The 17921-nt window shown below is 48.2% G+C and overlaps 2 protein-coding genes across 5 annotated transcripts in view; one reads left to right on the forward strand and one right to left on the reverse strand.

The window, feature by feature from the left end:
- DNMBP (dynamin binding protein) overlaps window positions 1-16684 on the forward strand; it is a 104869-nt gene extending 88185 nt beyond the window's left edge. For all 4 annotated transcript variants that reach the window (XM_026493860.4, XM_048219223.2, XM_048219224.2 and 1 more), the window contains 9 exons: window positions 163-362; window positions 2128-2258; window positions 3227-3331; window positions 7067-7195; window positions 8452-8784; window positions 9190-9369; window positions 10938-11136; window positions 13189-13736; window positions 15049-16684. In XM_026493860.4, the coding sequence (XP_026349645.2) occupies window positions 163-362; window positions 2128-2258; window positions 3227-3331; window positions 7067-7195; window positions 8452-8784; window positions 9190-9369; window positions 10938-11136; window positions 13189-13736; window positions 15049-15234 (2011 nt within the window). In that variant the 3' untranslated portion in view covers window positions 15235-16684. The remainder of the gene's footprint in view (window positions 1-162; window positions 363-2127; window positions 2259-3226; window positions 3332-7066; window positions 7196-8451; window positions 8785-9189; window positions 9370-10937; window positions 11137-13188; window positions 13737-15048) is intronic.
- ABCC2 (ATP binding cassette subfamily C member 2) overlaps window positions 1-17921 on the reverse strand; it is a 102300-nt gene that overhangs the window by 966 nt on the left and 83413 nt on the right. The window lies entirely within an intron of this gene.

Consider the following 17921-nt stretch of genomic DNA (forward strand, 5'->3'; position numbering starts at 1 on the left):
ACAGTACCTGGTATTTATTAGGTGCCCAGAAAATATTTGCTGAATGAAAGAAATTGGAAAGGAGGGTGAGAGAACAGAGCTATATTTAAGAATCACGTACATTACCAACAGGCCCTGTATCATGGACATTTGATTAAAGGTCTCTTTTTCCTTCTCTATGAGGGGATGCACAAATTACATTAACCTAGGCTCCTTCCTCATCAAACCGGTCCAGAGGGTAATGCGCTACCCACTGCTGCTCATGGAGTTGCTGAATTCCACGCCAGAATCCCACCCCGATAAAGCGCCCTTAACCAACGCAGTCCTTGCAGTCAAGGAGATCAACGTGAACATTAATGAATATAAACGTCGAAAGGACCTGGGTAAGAACAGCATACTTGCAGAAAAGGAGGTATGCCCTTGGGAATGCTCTCCTCCTCAGAGGAATTACTCCTTCACCAGAGATGGGCAGGGCAGAGGGTGGGTAGGAGGGCTCTGCTGCAGAAACGGTGGCAGAACGGGGGTAACGGGGTATGAAAAGGCAGGCAATAACATAATGAAAGTACAGCCGTGGACTATGGCCCTGTGGTCAGGCTTGTAGCAATGAGTCTTTCCCAGGGGCACGCGGAGCGGCTCCTGGGTGCCGGTGATGGCTTTCTCCGCTCCTGGGAGGCAAGCCTTTCCAGCTGTGCTTAGACTTGTTTTCCTGCATGTCGTGTCGGATGTTTCACTACTTCCGCTTAAGGCAGAACTTTAACTCTTCTTTCAGAAACCCCCCTTCCCCAGTCTCTGGGTCTCGTGACTCCTCTCTGGTCTGAGCTCCGCCCCCAGCGCCGTGTAGTCAGTAGCAAACCACCCAGCGCTTTCTTTACAACGTGGAAGGAACTGAATCGTTTCTTTTCTCTTTCATCAAACCTCTTGGGAGGCTCTAATTTGAACCCTTGATGAGTATAGCATGGTGACCATGCTAAATTGATTCGTTAGTCGTATCGTCGAAGACTCTGTATAATAGTATAACCTCTTTCTCTGGCTTCCGCCCACCACATCGCCCACATTGGTGTGCTGTGTTGATGGGGCTCTTAAAGCCCTCAGGCCATCTAGCCCTTTGTCTTGGTTCCTAGCGCCTTTTTTTTTTTTTCCTCTTTTAGATTTATTTTTTTCATTTATTTTTCTTAAATATTTTATTTATTTATTTGGGAGAGAGGGAGAGTGTGAGAGCACAAGGTGAGGAGGGTCAGAGGGAGAAGCAGACTCCCCGCTGAGCGGGAAGCCTGATGTGGGGCTCGATTCTGGGACCCTGGGATCATGACCGGAGCTGGAGGCAGATGCCTAACTGACTGAGCCACCCAGGAACCCCCCCCTTTTTAAAAATTTAAATTCAGTTAATTAACATATAGTGTATTATTGGTTTCAGAGGTACAGTTCGGTGACTCATCAGTCTTATAGAACACACAGGGCTCATTCCATCACGTGCCCCCCTTAATGCCCATCCCCCAGTTACCCCGTCCCCCTTCCCTCCAGCAACCCTCAGCTTGTTTCCTGGAGTTAGAGGAGTCTCTTATGGTTTGTCTCCCTCTCTGGTTCGTATTTCCTAATGTAATGTCTTCATCTCCTACAACAACCGAGTGTGCCTGTGTAGTACCACCCAGTCTTCTTGTGACCCTTCTCATGTCTCCAGACTTTTCTAGAGATTGTGCCTAAGGTATGACACAATAGTTGATCACAACTCCGGTGTAGCATTTTACTATGTGAGACAATTGGATATAAATATCTCGTTTATACACAAGACCATTTAAGAGGGTCTTATAAAGCAGCTGTGTTTCTTTCTACATTTTATTGGAAAACAAAATGAGGCTCAGAGGAGTTAAGTGACTTCCAGAAGGCCACACCTTGATGAAATGACGGACCCAGGCATTGAGCTCAGAGGTTTCCCCGACTCCAAATCTTAGACCCTTCTCCTGACCCCTCTGGTCCCTTTCCTCCCGACCCCCCCAGTGTGTGCCATCTGTGCTTCGTCACGTATTCCGTCTGTCCGTGGTGGTGACCTGCATGCATGCTTGTCCCTAGTTTGGGTTGTTGATCTCATCTTGTGGCTCGTTTGGTAGTCTGTCCATGGTCAGAGAAGGGCTTTCTTGACTCACTCCCTAGTCCTCAAGTACCGGAAGGGTGATGAAGACAGCCTCATGGAGAAAATTTCCAAACTGAACATCCACTCCATCATCAAGAAATCCAACCGCGTTAGCAGTCACCTGAAACACCTCACTGGCTTTGCTCCGCAGGTGAGGTTCGCACCCACAGCTCCGGCAACGTTTTGGGGTTCCACAGGGCAGCCTGCACGGTAGCGACTGGCAGGATTCCCCTCTTAGTACGTCTTGCGGTGTTTGCCAGCTGGCGGGTGCGGGACGCTGCGGCTGCTGCGTGTGCGAATCCAGCCCCAGCCCCAGCCCCCAGCCGTGCCGCGCGGAGCCGCTTACCCTGCGCGCAAAGGCGGATCTGGAGGCCAAATGGGTCACCGTATAGTGGTTACTGTGGTTCTAGACACCCACCAGGAGCTTGTGATGATGTATTTGGGGAGACCAAACTGTAGACATGAAGCTAGAAGGGATTTAAGAGATCACCGTAGTTCAACGCAGCATGTCACAAATTTAAAAAAGTCAAGTCTGAGAAATTGAGTAATTTGGAAACACTGATCCGCATTGCTGAGAGCGGGTCGGAGTCACCAGGCTTCACGCTAGAGCCTACATGCGGCACGCAGTTCGTGGGAAGTGGCAGCTACAAGACAGTCCGCTGCCAAGGGCTGGAGTTTGTTCTCCGCACGCGGCAGTGCTTGGGAAAACAGGAGTCGCGGGACGCTGAGCTTCATTTGACAATAGATTTAATCTAAGCCTCAAAGAAAGGAGGCAGTTTGGCATAGGAACAGGGGAGGGCATATCAGGCAAGGGGACAGCTCGAGCCACGGCACCAGGGTGAACAAGTGTGTCACCGGGGACAGGAAGAGAGTGTCCTGACCACAGCAAAGCACGTCTTCCCATCAGGAGCAGGGAGAGTAAGGTGTGAAGGCAGGAGGGCCCGTGTGTATTTTGATCTTTCAAGGTCACATAGAGGTATTTCAGTTCAATTCAGTATGATTCAGGGAAACATCAAAGGCTTAAAATTTAGACAAAAGATATTTTTAAGAAAGATACTTTTGCCAATAGGATAGATTGAGGGAGAATCCAGATCTGCTAACAGCACTTATTTTGAACAGATCAAAGATGAAGCATTTGAAGAAACAGAAAAGAACTTCCGAATGCAAGAAAGATTGATCAAATCTTTTATCCGAGACCTGTCTCTCTACCTCCAGCATATCCGGGTGAGTGAAGGCCGCGCTCTGCTTAGAATCACATAGGGTGCAATTCCATCCGTTTTCCTGCTCGTCAGCATATTGTGGGATGCGTGTTGAATAATCTGGACTCAGATGACCACTGTGCCCTGACATACTTGTTCCTGGAAGTCCGGTAGGTTATTTAAGAGGCAACAGCGATCGGAAGATGAGCACGCTGAATGAATTCTAGAGCGGCCCGGCTCCTTCCTCCCTCTTGCGGTCACTAACCTTCCCACCACCTTTTTCTTTTTTTTCTTTTAAAGATTTTATTTATTTATTTGACAGAGAGAGACAGCCAGCGAGAGAGGGAACATAAGATCAGGGGGAGTGGGAGAGGAAGAAGCAGGCTCCCAGCGGAGGAGCCCGATGCGGGGCTTGATACCAGGACCCTGGGATCACGCCCTGAGCCGAAGGCAGACGCTTAACAACTGAGCCACCCAGGCGCCCCCCACCACCTTTTTCTTGCCATCTCCTCTGTCCAGTTATTTGTGAAGCACTTGTCACAGTTCATTATGTCAAGATCATTTGGAAGATCAAATAATACAAGAATGGTTCCGATCGGAGGCACGCTTTCTCATAATAATGTTAATTTCTGTCTAACTTAGTTGCTGTACTCAAGGCCTCTAAAGTCGTTAGAAGCGTGAACAGGTCTGGAGAGCTGGGGGGGCTGAGGAGGTCAGGCGTGTTTGAGTCATGGTCAGAGACGGGACTAGACTCCTTTCTGTTCGGGTGTCTCCTTCCCCTGTGGGCTTCCCAGAATGGTGTTTATGTGAGCCTGTCATGTCCCGCTGTCCCTCACACATGAAAATCTCTTCCTGTGAAACTGTTTTCTTAAAAAGAGATCCTCTGCTTTCTAAAAAAAAAAAAAAAAAAAGGAAAATGGTCCAAATTCAAAAGGTACCAAGGGGATAAGTAAAAAGTGAAAATAATTCTTCCTCCAGCCCATCTCCTAGGCACCTTCTAGGAACACGGTCTGCATTAATCAGATTCTTTTCTCATCAGAGATAATCGTGCGTGCGCATGTGTGAGAGAGAGAGATACTGTTGAGTATCTTGGGTTTTGCACATAATAGTATTTTGGGAGTCATTCTATGCCTATGCACACAGAACGGCTTTCTTAACAACTGCTCAGTATTTAATTATATGGATGTGTCCTAACATATTTAACTTGTCCCCTTTTGATGGACATTTATTTGTAGTTGGCAAACGATTAGATATATTGGCACAAGGAATATCCTGGTAGCTACATCATTTTCTGATCTGTGAGGGTCTCTGAAGACCAGGGTACTAGATTTGCTGAGCCAAATCATGCAGCGTGTGCATTTTGCTGTTATCAAATTTCATAGACATTGTTCCAGGGAAGACTATCAGTAGTGACGAAACGATTTCCCCATCCCTTACTAGCACACAGTGTCACCAAAATCCAGATGTCTTCTTTTTGCAAGATAGGTTAAAAATGCTATTTCCATATAGTTTAAATTTGCATTCCTTATGAATGAAGTTGAAGATATTTTCCTATCTTTAAGTCGTTAATTCCTTTGTCTGTTGCTTTGTCTGTATTTTGAGGCTCTTATTTATTGATTTGATGCTCTTTCTCTTATTGATTTGTAGTACGTCTGTATAGTTGGAGAAGATAGAATAGCTGTTTGTGGATGACAATGGTTTACAACTATTTCTCCCTTAGTTTGTTGACTTTGGAGTTTGCTTAGATATTTTCTCCGTGTAGAAAATTTTTAGGTTTACATGGTCTGAACTTTCCTTTTATGGCTTCTTAGATCTATGTCCTACTTGAAAAGGTCTTTCTTTTTCCAAGATAATAAGTATCTCCCAGGTTTTAGTATTTATATTATTTCACTTTTTTAAGTTGAAGTCATTGATGTAGCTGGAATTTAGTGTATAAGGTTGAGGTAGGGATCCAGTGCGATTTTTTTTTCACCTGCTTTTCCAGTTGTCATCATTTATTAAATAACCCCCGTGATTTGAAATGCCCCCCGCATTTCTTCTAAATAGCAAACTCTTTCCCTTCACATTTTAAGTATATGATTAGGTAAAAATTAGGGTTTATAAAACTTTTTAGGAGCACAGTGGCTAAAAGTAAGAGATTTGGCAAAAACGGGCGCCTGGGTGGCACAGCGGTTAAGCGTCTGCCTTTGGCTCAGGGCGTGATCCCAGCGTTACGGGATCGAGCCCCACATCAGGCTCCTCCACTATGAGCCTGCTTCTTCCTCTCCCACTCCCCCTGCTTGTGTTCCCTCTCTCGCTGGCTGTCTCTATCTCTGTCGAATAAATAAATAAAATCTTTAAAAAAAAAAAAAAAGATTTGGCAAAAACAATGTTGATACAACTCCCAAATGTATTCCCTGCTCTAGGACTTTCCCTTACAATTCTTCTACTTTCGGTACCCTCCTATTAGGTGTTTTCTCCCCATGTTTTCTAAATGTGTAGCAAGCATATATCTGAGTCCCCAGCTCTTAAAAGGCCTATCTCCATAGCAGTGGGTGGGACATAATGTAACATCGACAGCCATTTGATAGCGAGGTCAGTTTGGTTCCGGCTGCTAACCAGAAATGAAGGGAGGAAATGTCGAACAGTGTCATCACTGACCTAAAATGAAAAGCCCTGCCAAATAAAATTAGCTGGATCCACTGAGAGCGAGCGAGCTGGCAGGAACATAAGCTGAGGGACATTGGCTATACTGTGGTAACTACATTGGCCCGGGGACTACTATTTTGAGACTTCACAACATTTTTTTAAAAGAATATAAGAGGACATTATGTTTCACATTCATTCTCCCACTCAGGAGGAATTAGGAAGATTACACAATTTATCCTTCTGATGAAACACGACGTCTACACATAGAGGCATAGGCTATAAAGACAAGAGGTCTGCCAGTGTCATAAAATGTTGTAAAATCAAACCAATGTATGAGGCACTGATGTTTTTGCTTAGGGACTTCCTGCCCTTGAAATAATATGAATGGGGGTTTTTGGTACATTTAGATTTTATTTGGGTTGATATCAAAATATCAACCCAATATTCCCCTAACTTAAACTAAAGAAGGGGAGAACCCAGCGTTGGTTAAGTAGCCAGAGAAAACAGCCTGGGATTTAAAACCTGTCAGGATCCGTCAGGAAGAGTTGACTATGCATTTACTTATTTATTCATTCAGTCGGCAAATGATAATGGAGTCAGCGAACACCACAGACAAAAATCCCTGCCCTCCTGGAGCTTACATGTCGTTAGGGGGTTGTGGGAAGGAAATCAAGACCGTGAGCAAGCATCAGTAAATTACATCGTCTGCAGCGACAAAGGACAGCAGTCAGGTGCCCCTGAGTGCAGGCAGTGGGGCTGTAATCTGCATGGGGTCGTGGCCAGCTGCCTTTGAGAACGTCACAGCCTGAGCCGACACTTGCAGGAGGAGAGGTGATGGCTCATTATCGTGATCCTGCAGGAATCATCTGGGCTCAAATTAGGAACATAAAAAAATGCTAAAGAGCTGATAAAAACCCTCACCGTTTTTTTCTATAAGTAAGAGTCTTGGGCTTTTCTCTGTGCCTCATAAATCATAGTTTAGGAGAGTGTGCTTATTTCAAAGCTAAAATACTGCGCTAGAGAGAAAATTTTTAATTATGGACGCTTTTTGTTCCCTTCTGCTATCCAGGATGAATGGTGAAGGCTAGAAAGTTCTGTCTGTCTTACTGCGTTTGTTTCTAACTGGCTCCAGGAATCGGCGTGTGTGAAAGTGGTGGCTGCCGTGGGCATGTGGGATGTGTGCATGGAGAAGGGACACAGAGACTTGGAGCAGTTCGAGAAGGTGCATCGCTACATCAGTGACCAGCTCTTCACGAACTTCGTAAGTGACTTCCTTCAACCCTCTTTTCGTAGGGTGGTCGTCTTCCTGGGGTTCTTGAACATCCAGCTTGTGCAAAAGGTCATTCCAGAGACGTGCTGTGTACATCAGGAATACCAGTCATCTTCGAGCACTATCCGTATTGGGGTTTTATATTCAGAACAATGGCTTTTAATTGGTTAAAAGGACTGGTTGGGCCTCTGGTATTCAGAGATTTTTTTTATAGCCTGTGATCAGTCTAGTTTGAAGAGACAGGAAAACTGGGAAATTTCATCTGGTATCACTGTTGATAACTCTGAAGAAAGAAAACTACAGGAGCGCTAACTTTAGAAAGGAATATTCAGGAATAGTTTCAGAGTGAACCAAAGGATCTTTGAGACCGCACGTGCTTCCTTATAAAGATGGTACTAAAGGCCAGATTGCTCTGGCAATTCTAAATATAGATGTGGGATTGTTTGATGGTGAGGAAAAAGTGATGAGTGGGGTTTGAAGGTTTCTTGGAAATTTCTGGGTGGCTTGAGACTGAAGAAAGCATTCATTCATACTTGGGGAACTTACAGGTAAAAGTAACGGACTAAGTCCCTGTGTATGTTCTTAACGGGGCAGTATCCTGACCCTCGCTGGCTGCCCGTCTAGAACAAATTAAAGAGAAAAATCTTTTGAAAAGTAGAAACAGGTGTTAACAAGCAGGTATGATTAGAAGAGGCGTCATGGGTGTACGAACGCTTCTCTACCTCAGATTTATGTAACCGCTACATCTTCGGTTAAATTCAAGCCGTGTAGACCTTGCACATAAGAGGTGATACGCGACAGACTGTCCCAGCCAGGTTGTAACGCAAGGATCGCATGAACGTGTATCATCTCGCACTTGCCAAGGCGGGCTCAGCACAGCTCGCAGACTCTTTGGCGTGTGCGTGCGATTGATGAAGGTTACACGTTGAGACGTGCTGTAAAAATGCGTGAGTCCGTCTGGGGGCGGGTAAGTAGAACACCGTTCGACCCGCTCGGGTTTAGCTGGTGCGTAGCAGCAAAGCAGGTGGTACAGGGTATCACAGATCCGCCTGAAGGCCATTTCAGAGCAGGACAAACGCGTGGTGACGGGTGTTCACTGGGCTTACTGTGCTGGTCGTTCTGCGGTGTATACAAATACTGGATCCTCGTGTCGTGCACCTGAACCTGGCGTTATGTCCGTTATTTCTCAGAAGCCCTAAATATGGGGTAGGGAACAGCCGAGCCGTGTGATTTTCTCGTCCCCACAGAAGGAGAGGACAGAGCGGCTGGTCATCTCTCCCCTCAATCAGCTGCTGAGCATGTTCACGGGGCCCCACAAGCTGGTGCAGAAACGCTTCGATAAGCTTCTGGACTTCTACAACTGCACGGAACGGGCGGAGAAGCTAAAGGACAAGAAGACCCTGGAGGAGCTGCAGTCGGCCCGCAACAACTACGAGGCCCTGAACGCGCAGCTGCTGGACGAGCTGCCCAAGTTCCACCAGTTCGCGCAGGGGCTGTTCGCCAACTGCGTGCACGGCTACGCCGAGGCCCACTGCGACTTCGTGCGCCGCGCGCTGGAGCAGCTCAAGCCGCTGCTGTCGGTGCGTGACCGCGGCCGCCGGCCCCCCGCCTGGAGGAGTCTGGGGGCTCGCCCCGTGTCCTCCTGGGGAGGCGCACTTGGGTGGCTGGAGAGCGCCTCCGAACTAGAGAGATTAAGCGGGTCGTTAGGTCAAGCCCGTCCGACTTGGAATTCTCCATCCCCCGCCGGGGCCTGTGGCTTCCAAGCGGCCCTTTCCTCCCTGAGCAGCCGGGAGAGCCAGCCTGCGGGGGGCCGGCCGGTGGGGGCGCGGGAGCTGTGCCCCCCAGGCCGGGTGGCCCGCCGGCAGTTGCGCCCAGCGAGGGGGAGCTGAGCCAGGGCTGCGGGCCGGGCCTGGGATCGTTCATCCGCGGTCTCTCTCTCTCTCTCTCTCTCTCTCTCTCTCTCTCTCGCCGCCCGCGCACTCCAGTTGCTTAAAGTCGCCGGCAGAGAGGGAAACCTCATCGCCATCTTCCATGAGGAGCACAGCCGGGTCCTGCAGCAGCTCCAGGTTTTCACCTTCTTCCCAGAGTCGCTTCCGGCGGCCAGGAAGCCGTTTGAGAGGAGGACCGTGGACCGCCAGTCGGCCCGGAAGCCACTCCTGGGCCTGGTGAGTGGGGGGCCCCAGAGGGGGCTTGGCTGAGAGTGGGAGCTGCGGGGTTCAGGCCCGGCTTGGAAGGTGACTCGCCCCGCGTCCCGGAGCGGGCCGCTCAGCCTCTTGCTCGTCTCTAGAACCCGGGTATCCTACTTCCATGGGCGAGGTACTGCGACGTTCAGATGAGTGCGCAGGCGTAAGGCACTTAGAGGTGGCCCGGCCCGTAGTAAGCGCCGCCCACTAAGCTGTCCTCGTGGTTATCGATGGACCCCGCTCTGCCCCCAGCAGGTTCATGGCAGGTTAAGGTCGTGAGTTCTCTCATCTGTCCTGGGCTCCCTCTCTCAGCATCGCGGCTGATAAGGCTGGTCACCTGGTGACCGCCAGGAGCTTTTTCACACTCGCTATGCACGTCAAAACACCTTCTGGAAAGCGTTCTCAGGTCTTAATCTATACAGTGAATGGAGTTCGCAAAGGATTAATATTAATACTTTGACCGGTTAATTAAGGAAACTGATTTAAGGGTATGTTAATTCTGCCAGGCTTCCCCGCGTTTGATCATGTATTGGAAAAGGTAATTATCTGGGGCACCAGGGTGGCTCAGTCCATTGGGCTTCTCCCTTCGGCTTGGGTCATGATCCCGGGATCCTGGGATCGGCCCGTCAGGCTCCCCGCTCAGCGGGAGGTCTGCTTCTCCCTCTCCCTCTGTCAGCTGCTCTCCCTGCTTGTGTGCTCTCGCTTGCTCGCTCTCTCTGTCAAATAAATAAAAATAAAATCTTTGGAAAAGAAAAAGAAAGAAAAGGTACTTATCTGATACATGGCCAAACTGTTCATGGCTGACTGCTTTCTTACCTGGAGTTTCATTCTTTTAGAACTCAATTTTTCCATATTTTGAAAAGTAGGATAAGATACTCCAGATTATGTGGGGCCATAATCGAAAAGATTATTGATCTCTGTTTACCACATTTCGCTCCAGATAATCTCACAGGCATTAATTTATATTACCTTAAAAGGGAGAATCAAATTTATTGTTACCTTTATTTTTTCTAATCCTTACGAATAGTAATCGTTTTATATAGATAGGGAAGTCAGGAAAGTCTCAGTTGTTTAAATTCATATAGCAAAATAGAAGAAGATCTTGTAATATTACTTAGATATTTTGACTCTTTTGGTGGCACTTTTTTTTTTTTTTAAGACTTTATTTTTAAGTAATCTCTACCCCCAGTGTGGGGCTCAAACTCACAACTCCAAGATCAAGAGTTGCACTCTCTACCGACTGAGCCAGCCAGCGCCCCACGTGGCACTTTAATCACATTTTTTGTCACAAGATAAACAGATATGAAACTTAAGTGTGTGTTAAATTTTCCTAATAGCTACCAAGGCACTAAAGCATGAACTAAGACCATGGTTTTTACCCAGCCACATGGACTGACTCAGGCATGAAAACATCCCATGGGAGTAGCGAGTGGCTGGCTGTCATTGCCCCCTTTTCTGAGACTCAGCCTGTGAGTTGGGATTAAATATGGCCGCTGGGCTGGTGGCCGGGGAGGGCTCTTGTCGATCGTATCTCTTGTGTTGCCTTGCAGCCAAGTTACATGCTGCAGTCGGAAGAACTCCGGGCCTCCCTCCTGGCAAGGTATCCCCCTGAAAAACTCTTCCAAGCAGAACGGAACTTCAACGCCGCTCAAGACTTAGATGTCTCACTTCTGGAAGGTGACCTGGTGGGCGTGATCAAAAAAAAGGACCCCATGGGCAGTCAGAACCGCTGGCTGATTGACAATGGAGGTAGGAAAGTTAGACCTCAGATTACTCTAACTCTAAATGAGGAAGAAGTTATTTCTGGCTGTACCCGAATCCTATCTAGGCCAAAAAAAAAAAAAAGAGAGAGTCTTTGATTAAAGGGGAAAAATAACCTTACAAGTTCTTGCCCATTTTGGGAGAGTGTAGTGCCCAAGTCATTATCAAAACAAACCCTGTCTTCGGTTTTGTTTTTGTTTTTACAAATTCCAGAGAGGGCTCCGTTTCTTACCTTGCAGGATCTTGCCATGGTTTACAGCTCTTTGGGCCTCAGAGGCCCCGGGGCCCGGGCCCTCTCAACCTGTCCTAAGTGAGCCACGAAAGAAGCTGCCCTCTTCCAAGCTCTGTAAATGGGTTTTGAGAGCATGTGAATTTAAAACCTATAGGAAAGGATTTTTTGTTTGCTTTTTGAGTTTTTTGTTCCATACCAGTTTTACCTCATGACTGGGGAATGGCTTTAAAAATAGCTTACAGCTTTTTTTCTAGCAGGGGTGGTGGTGGGGGTTGGAGGGTTTGTTGGGTACAGAATTTAAAGAAAAGTAAAAATAATAATCCATGTCATTTCTCCACGATTCCAAAAATCCAAAAAGCTCTGAAAAACAAAGGGCAACCCCCAGAACTCATTTGCCAAAACCATCCCTGATCTGAACTTATTTGGTAGGAAAATCTGAGCAAAGCGTTGTGAGGCTGTTTATGATTGTTACGCCTCTTTTTTGATGTGAACAGTCACACATTATAGAAACATTAATGGGTTTAATTAGGAGGTGGTGACCCAGACCCTGCTGGAGATATCATGCCATAAACCGGGTACGTACTTGATTACTTTTCCCAAATTCACAAAGTCTGAATTCCAAAACCCATCTGGTCCTCAGCATTTTAAAGAAGGACTGTGGGCCTGTACATAACCATCTCTGATCACACCACCGGAATGGAAAATTGTGACATTCTCAGTTTGAAAGTATTTTGTGGATTCCCGCACCCCCGCCCCCGCATCCCTTCCTGCTTACCCAGAAGATTGGAGATTGGCAGTGGGAGAGGAAGGCAAGGTTGGAGGGCGATGGGCAGGGGAAGCCACCGATGGGCTCACAGAAGGACTCCTAGTAAAGATCCAGGCTGCCCAAGAAGCTGTCCCACCCTTGGGGCTTTTATCTACGCCATCCTGCTGAGTGGCGTCAGGAAGCCCACAGTCTTAGGATCAGCTGTTAGACCTTCTGCCCCTCGCCATCTGCCCAGGGGACCCCCCCATTCAGCAGGTGTAACAAAAGTGTGCCAGCATATTTTTAGGTACAGAAGACACAGGACGGTGAAGACCGAGATGGCCCTTGCTCGCATGGAGGTTACGTGTGCTGGGTCCCTGCCTTGACAGATACTTCTTTCTTAATATTATAAAAAAATGTTCCCGTGGATCAAGGATTTCAGTGTTTTAGGTTTAAAAGGTTGAGCTGAGGGCCCCCCTCTGTCATCGTCTTAGGCAATTTATTAAAGCGATCGTGTGCTCTGTACATACCCCGATAAACCGCTTCCTACCTTAGACTGTTCTCGCAGTATGTCCACCACGTTCCCAGACCAGAAGCCGAGAGTCAAGGGCTCCGGGCGGATAAAAGGCCGGCAGCCATATCTGAGGGGCCCGGTCACTGCGAGGATGGTTTTTAAAATCCCCTTTTCCAGGCTCCGTATGTCTGAACACATCCTTAGTTAAGTCTCTCCTAGCCTTTGTTTCCATGGTGTAGATACCCTGTTAAATTTTCCTCGGATGCTCATCCTCAGTGGCCATTTGTATTCCTTCTCGAATCTCCGCAGGGGCCCCTGTCACTCCGCTGTAGGAGGTTGTAACGAGAGCGCGCTGGCAGGTAGACAGAGCTGTGTCCGCTCCCCCCACGCTGTCCCCTGGGATTGCATGTCTCGGCATTTTTGTCCCTAGGCATCCTACTTTGTGTCTCTCCCTATCAGCCTAGCTTTTCAACCACAGTTTTTTTTTCTCCGTTGACCGCCCGCCGTCCCTTCCATTAAAAGCTCTCCTGTTGGTTTTTCCTCCCGTAGTCACCAAAGGCTTCGTGTACAGCTCCTTCCTGAAGCCCTACAACGCCCGCCGCAGCCACTCGGACGTCTCCGTCGGCAGCCACTCCTCCACCGAGTCGGAGCCCAGCAGCTCCTCCCCCCGGTTCCCGCGGCAGAACAGCAGCAGCGCCTTGACCTTCAGTCCCGGCAGCATGGCTGTGTCCTTCACCTCAGGGTCTTGCCAGAAACAGCCTCAAGAGGCAACTGCATCGAAGGAACTGGACCAAGAAACCCTCGGTGCGTCCTTCAACTTGGGTTGTTCAGAGAGCAGGCCTTCCAGATGCCCCTCAGACGCAGACTCCAGCCCCCAGCCCAGGTCATGGGACTTTGCGGAGGCCGCCAGCGCCCTTCACCAGCCCGCGCCGGCCGGCGGGAGCTACAGAAACTCCAGGCGCCCGGAAACGGTCGGGTGCTCCCTACCAGCGCGAGGCGGGCAGGGAAGAGACCTCACGAAAGCGTGTACGAGAGCAACCCCGTCTCTGGAGGACAAAAAGGAAGAGCCAGAAAGCCGGGAGGCAGAAGGCAACCAGGTAAGCGCCCTGGTCACCGTGTGGCGGCGGCGGGAGCGTTGGGGGCGGTACTGGGAGCCTGGGGGCCGCCGGGCCTGGGTGCGGATCTGCGCCGGGCTCGCGGGCCGGTCTTGCAAAGCACACACGGAAACGCGCTGTAAGAGTGAGCGCGTCCGCACCGGCTGGCCACCTTCTGTGGCTGACCCTTTCCGGGCTCTTTCCGGGCCCCTTCTGCTGTGGCATTGTCATGGAAAATCGTTTCCACTCTGCCAGCTCATAATTCCTCATTGTATAAAGTCCACCATTTAGCCCATCTATTTAGTTTTTTATTCAAAGAGCTGTATTTTTCTCCCTGGAATTTAGAAATAACATTCTGACTCTGTTTCAGTTTTTCCTATTCTTTTCATAATGGCCTGGTTTGTATTATGAATTTGAGTATAGCTTTTGTATCTTGAACATATTAAACCTACCTGTTTTAAAGTCACTTTCACATTCACGGCTGAGGAAGCCCTGTTCACCCACTTGCTGCCTGTGCCCCCTCTTGCAGCAGGGAGTTTCCGTGGGTGTCTTATACCATCTGTCTGTGAGCCCATCTCCATCAGGGTTGCCTTTGAGAGACTCCGACGTGTCCTGGGTTGTGGAGCTATTTGCCTCTGCCGAGCCCTGGATTCCAAAAGACCAGTTTTCACATGAGCTTCTCAGCTCGGCCTTTCTGTGCCACATTCCTCAGAGCTACAGATGAGGGTAGGGCCTGCCTGTTTCTCTGGTGATTCTGTCATTATCTGCTGCCCAGGACAGACATCCGAGTTCTGGGCCCATCAGTGGACACTTTTCTAGACATGTGGAAGGAGAAGATGGCCCTTTTTTTGATTCTGATTTTGTTTAAAAAGCTCACTTCTAGCTTCATTGATTCCTCCAAGTCCTAAGAGTGTGTTTTCATTCTTGTGCCCCCATGGGCCTCGTGGCTTCCCCTCCCGATCACCGAGCACCACCCATCTGCCATATTGGCTGAAGATTCCTTCTACTTTTTAAGGCAACTCTGAAAGAGTAAAAGGACATGAATTTTGGTTTTCTTTGGAATCTGCCCTGTTCGTTATGATAGCCACCAACCCTATGTAGCTATTTAAATTGAATTAGAATTAAATAAAATTTAAAATTAAGTGCCTCAGTCTCACTGGCCATACTTCAAGTGCTTGATAGCCACATGTGGCTAGAGGCTGCCATATCGGATAGGGCAGGTAGGGAACATTCCTATCACTACACGAAGTTCTGCTGGGCAGTATTGCTCCAAGCAGTTTCCCATTTCCCAACTCACTTTCTCCCCCTCTCACAGGTCTATTTTGCTGTCTATACCTTCAAGGCACGGAACCCAAATGAGCTGAGTGTGTCAGCCAATCAGAGACTCAAGATCCTGGAGTTTAAAGATGTTACGGGAAATACCGAGTGGTGGTTAGCCGAAGTTAATGGGAAGAAGGGCTATGTTCCATCCAATTATATCCGCAAAACTGAATATACGTGAGCCTGCTCTCCCGCCCGCTCAACCTTGCTGCCTTCACTTTCCTTCTGCTGAAGGGTTCTGGTCGCCCCGTGAGCGGCACCTGCTCCTGGATCACAGGCATTGTTTCACCACGGCACGGCGCAGGGCACGAGATGAGTCTTGTTTTCTGCCATTGGGTTGTCAACTTTGATGCTCACTAGACTTTCTAGAATTTGAAATGGCCCCTGGGGCTTGTGAATGATTCCGTGACCGTGAGAAGAAAGGCAAGTCTTGGGTCAGCCTTTGGAATTGAGAAATTTCCAGTGGGAAGACCAGTATCCGATGTATGCTGGAAGCTGTGCTCCAGCATGAGAAGACGTCGGCGTGGGTTGTACCACACTGAGTTTGGGGTGTTCCCATGCTCCACGAACAAACGACCAGAAACTGACTCGGATGAAGAGAATTCTCTGGGAGCCCTTGTAGACTGTGCCTCTACACATGGCAAGGAGTTTGTTGAGATTGTGCCAAATCTGGTGTTTCAGCGCTTCCGTGTTTAGCCCACATTCACCCATACACACCCGCCCCGAATTTCTGAAAGTCCCTAAATACTACCATCTGTAATCTTTCAAATACTGCATTTCCAGATTGGCTAGGCAAAATTCAGTTGTGTTCTTTTTTAAAAAAGCGTTTAGGGTTTTATTTCCCTTCAGCCTTTCTACGAATGGTTCTCTCCCCTTTCAGGTGTACAACCATCTACCCCTTTCTGACAGTCACTCTGCTTTATCGAGTCTGTGTGTGATCTCTCCTGGCCCTTCACCCTTAACCCAACAGCTGACGGCTTTTGCCAGGGGAACAAGACCAGAGCTCCAGCCACCCCATGGGAAGAACACGCCCTGCGGTGAGCTGCAACCGGTCCGGCCTGGTGGAAGACTGGAGGCCTTTCTCCTTCATGCACACGACTGTCCACAGAGGCAGAAGGCATAAAGCTTGTGCACTGTAGGGATGCGGGGACGCCGTCCCAGAGGTAGCTTATCCAAGACTTGGAAATAAGCAGTCTCTGTTCACCACTAACCTCCACGCTTCAGGGACCGTAGTCTAAGCCAAACAGACTCTAAAGTGCCTGATCGTACCTCCCTCTGCCCTCAGGAATATCTTTGCTAATCCTTACACAAAGAATCTCCCCCTGAAAACGCTCTTTAAGCAGGGCTCTTATTCCTGAGGTCTGCCCCAGATATGAGGCCTACTTGGGAATAGAGAACTATGAAGTTTGTCTTAAGAAAGGGAATTAAGAACACCTTACAGCCCCTGCTCCTTCAAGTGCACCTTTGGCCTTAAAATCCTGATGAAGTGGGAGACACCTGTGGACCCCTTAGCCCTGTGTGTCTGCGGTTCGGTCAGAAGGCAGCAACGCGAGTCTCTTGTGAATAGTGTTTATATTTAGAGATGTTTATATTTAAGTAGTTATTTTATAAATAAAGGCATTTCTAAGGGCCATGAGTATGTTTTCTTGATTTCCGTCCATGTGTTTAGCCTGAACCTTATCAGATTTCTGAGGGTACCTTTTTGACAATTCAAAACAATGGCGAGATTCCAGAAAATGGGAGAGGCTAACTAAAGAAATTCAAGTCAAAAATTCATTTTGTCAAACATAATTTCAACAGAATTCCTGTACCATCAAAAGATGTGCATAATGCAGGTGATTGCCTGTTTTTTAAAGCTGTTTTACACTATAAAATCCTAGCAGAAGAACTGAAGGCTCTGAACTGGAATCCCTACAAGGTAAGTGCTTTCCTGATACCACAGAGGTGGAGACTGACGCCCTAGGATGAAGTAAGGCATGGGGTAGCAGCTGGGCGAGGGTGGGGGCGGGAGGGGGAGAAGTAGCAGGAGCACTGGCTGCGGGGGGGGGCTCTGTGGGGGGGACTGTGAAGCAATTGCCTGATACCGTGAAGGGAGAGAAAACACGATGGAATAGGTGGGCTCTGAGAAAGAGAAATCTATAGATCGGCTAGACCAACTCTTGCTTTACGGACTAGGAAAATGGGATCTAGTGACATTGTGACTTCCCCAAGCCACACATTAAGCGTTTGATGGATCCTGAATTGAAACTTGGGTCTCGGGTTCTCTAGCTGAGTCTTTCCACCTTGTTCTGGAGCCAGACTGTCTGGCTTCAGATACTTAAGAGCTTTGTGACTTTGGCAACTTACCCAACCCATTCTTCAGCTTCCTCATCTAACGTAGATGGTAATACTACCCACATCATGGGTTGTTGTAAGGATTGAATGAGTTAGGGCATGGAGAGTGCTAGAATACTGCCTGTTGCATAGTAATAAATTGGAGAGCCTCGAGGTCCAAGTCAAGGAATTTAGATTTGAAGAGTCTGGTAATAAGAAACTCTGGTAGGTTCTGAAATGGATTGCCTGTTTTAGGAAAGCTAAAAGCTAACAGGATGATTGAGAGGGAGGACAGATCAAAGGCAAGAAAATCTAATTAGTCAGGAAAGAGGTAACTGTTTTGGGCATCAGACTGCTTGAGAGTGGCAAAAAGCATCCTATAAAGACTATGAAATTGAAGAAACGATGGAATCACTGGCAAAAGGGAGATCCCTGGGATGGAAGCAGGTTTATGAAAAGATGTTTCAAACGCTAGGTGTCTGCTTGTCTTGCTCCTGCAAGTGTGGCCTTCAGCCCAGCGGCATCACTATAACCTGGAAGATGCTGGAAATGCAG

This window comes from Ursus arctos, unplaced genomic scaffold (assembly GCF_023065955.2).
Source record: "Ursus arctos isolate Adak ecotype North America unplaced genomic scaffold, UrsArc2.0 scaffold_7, whole genome shotgun sequence".
Lineage (NCBI taxonomy): Eukaryota > Metazoa > Chordata > Mammalia > Carnivora > Ursidae > Ursus > Ursus arctos.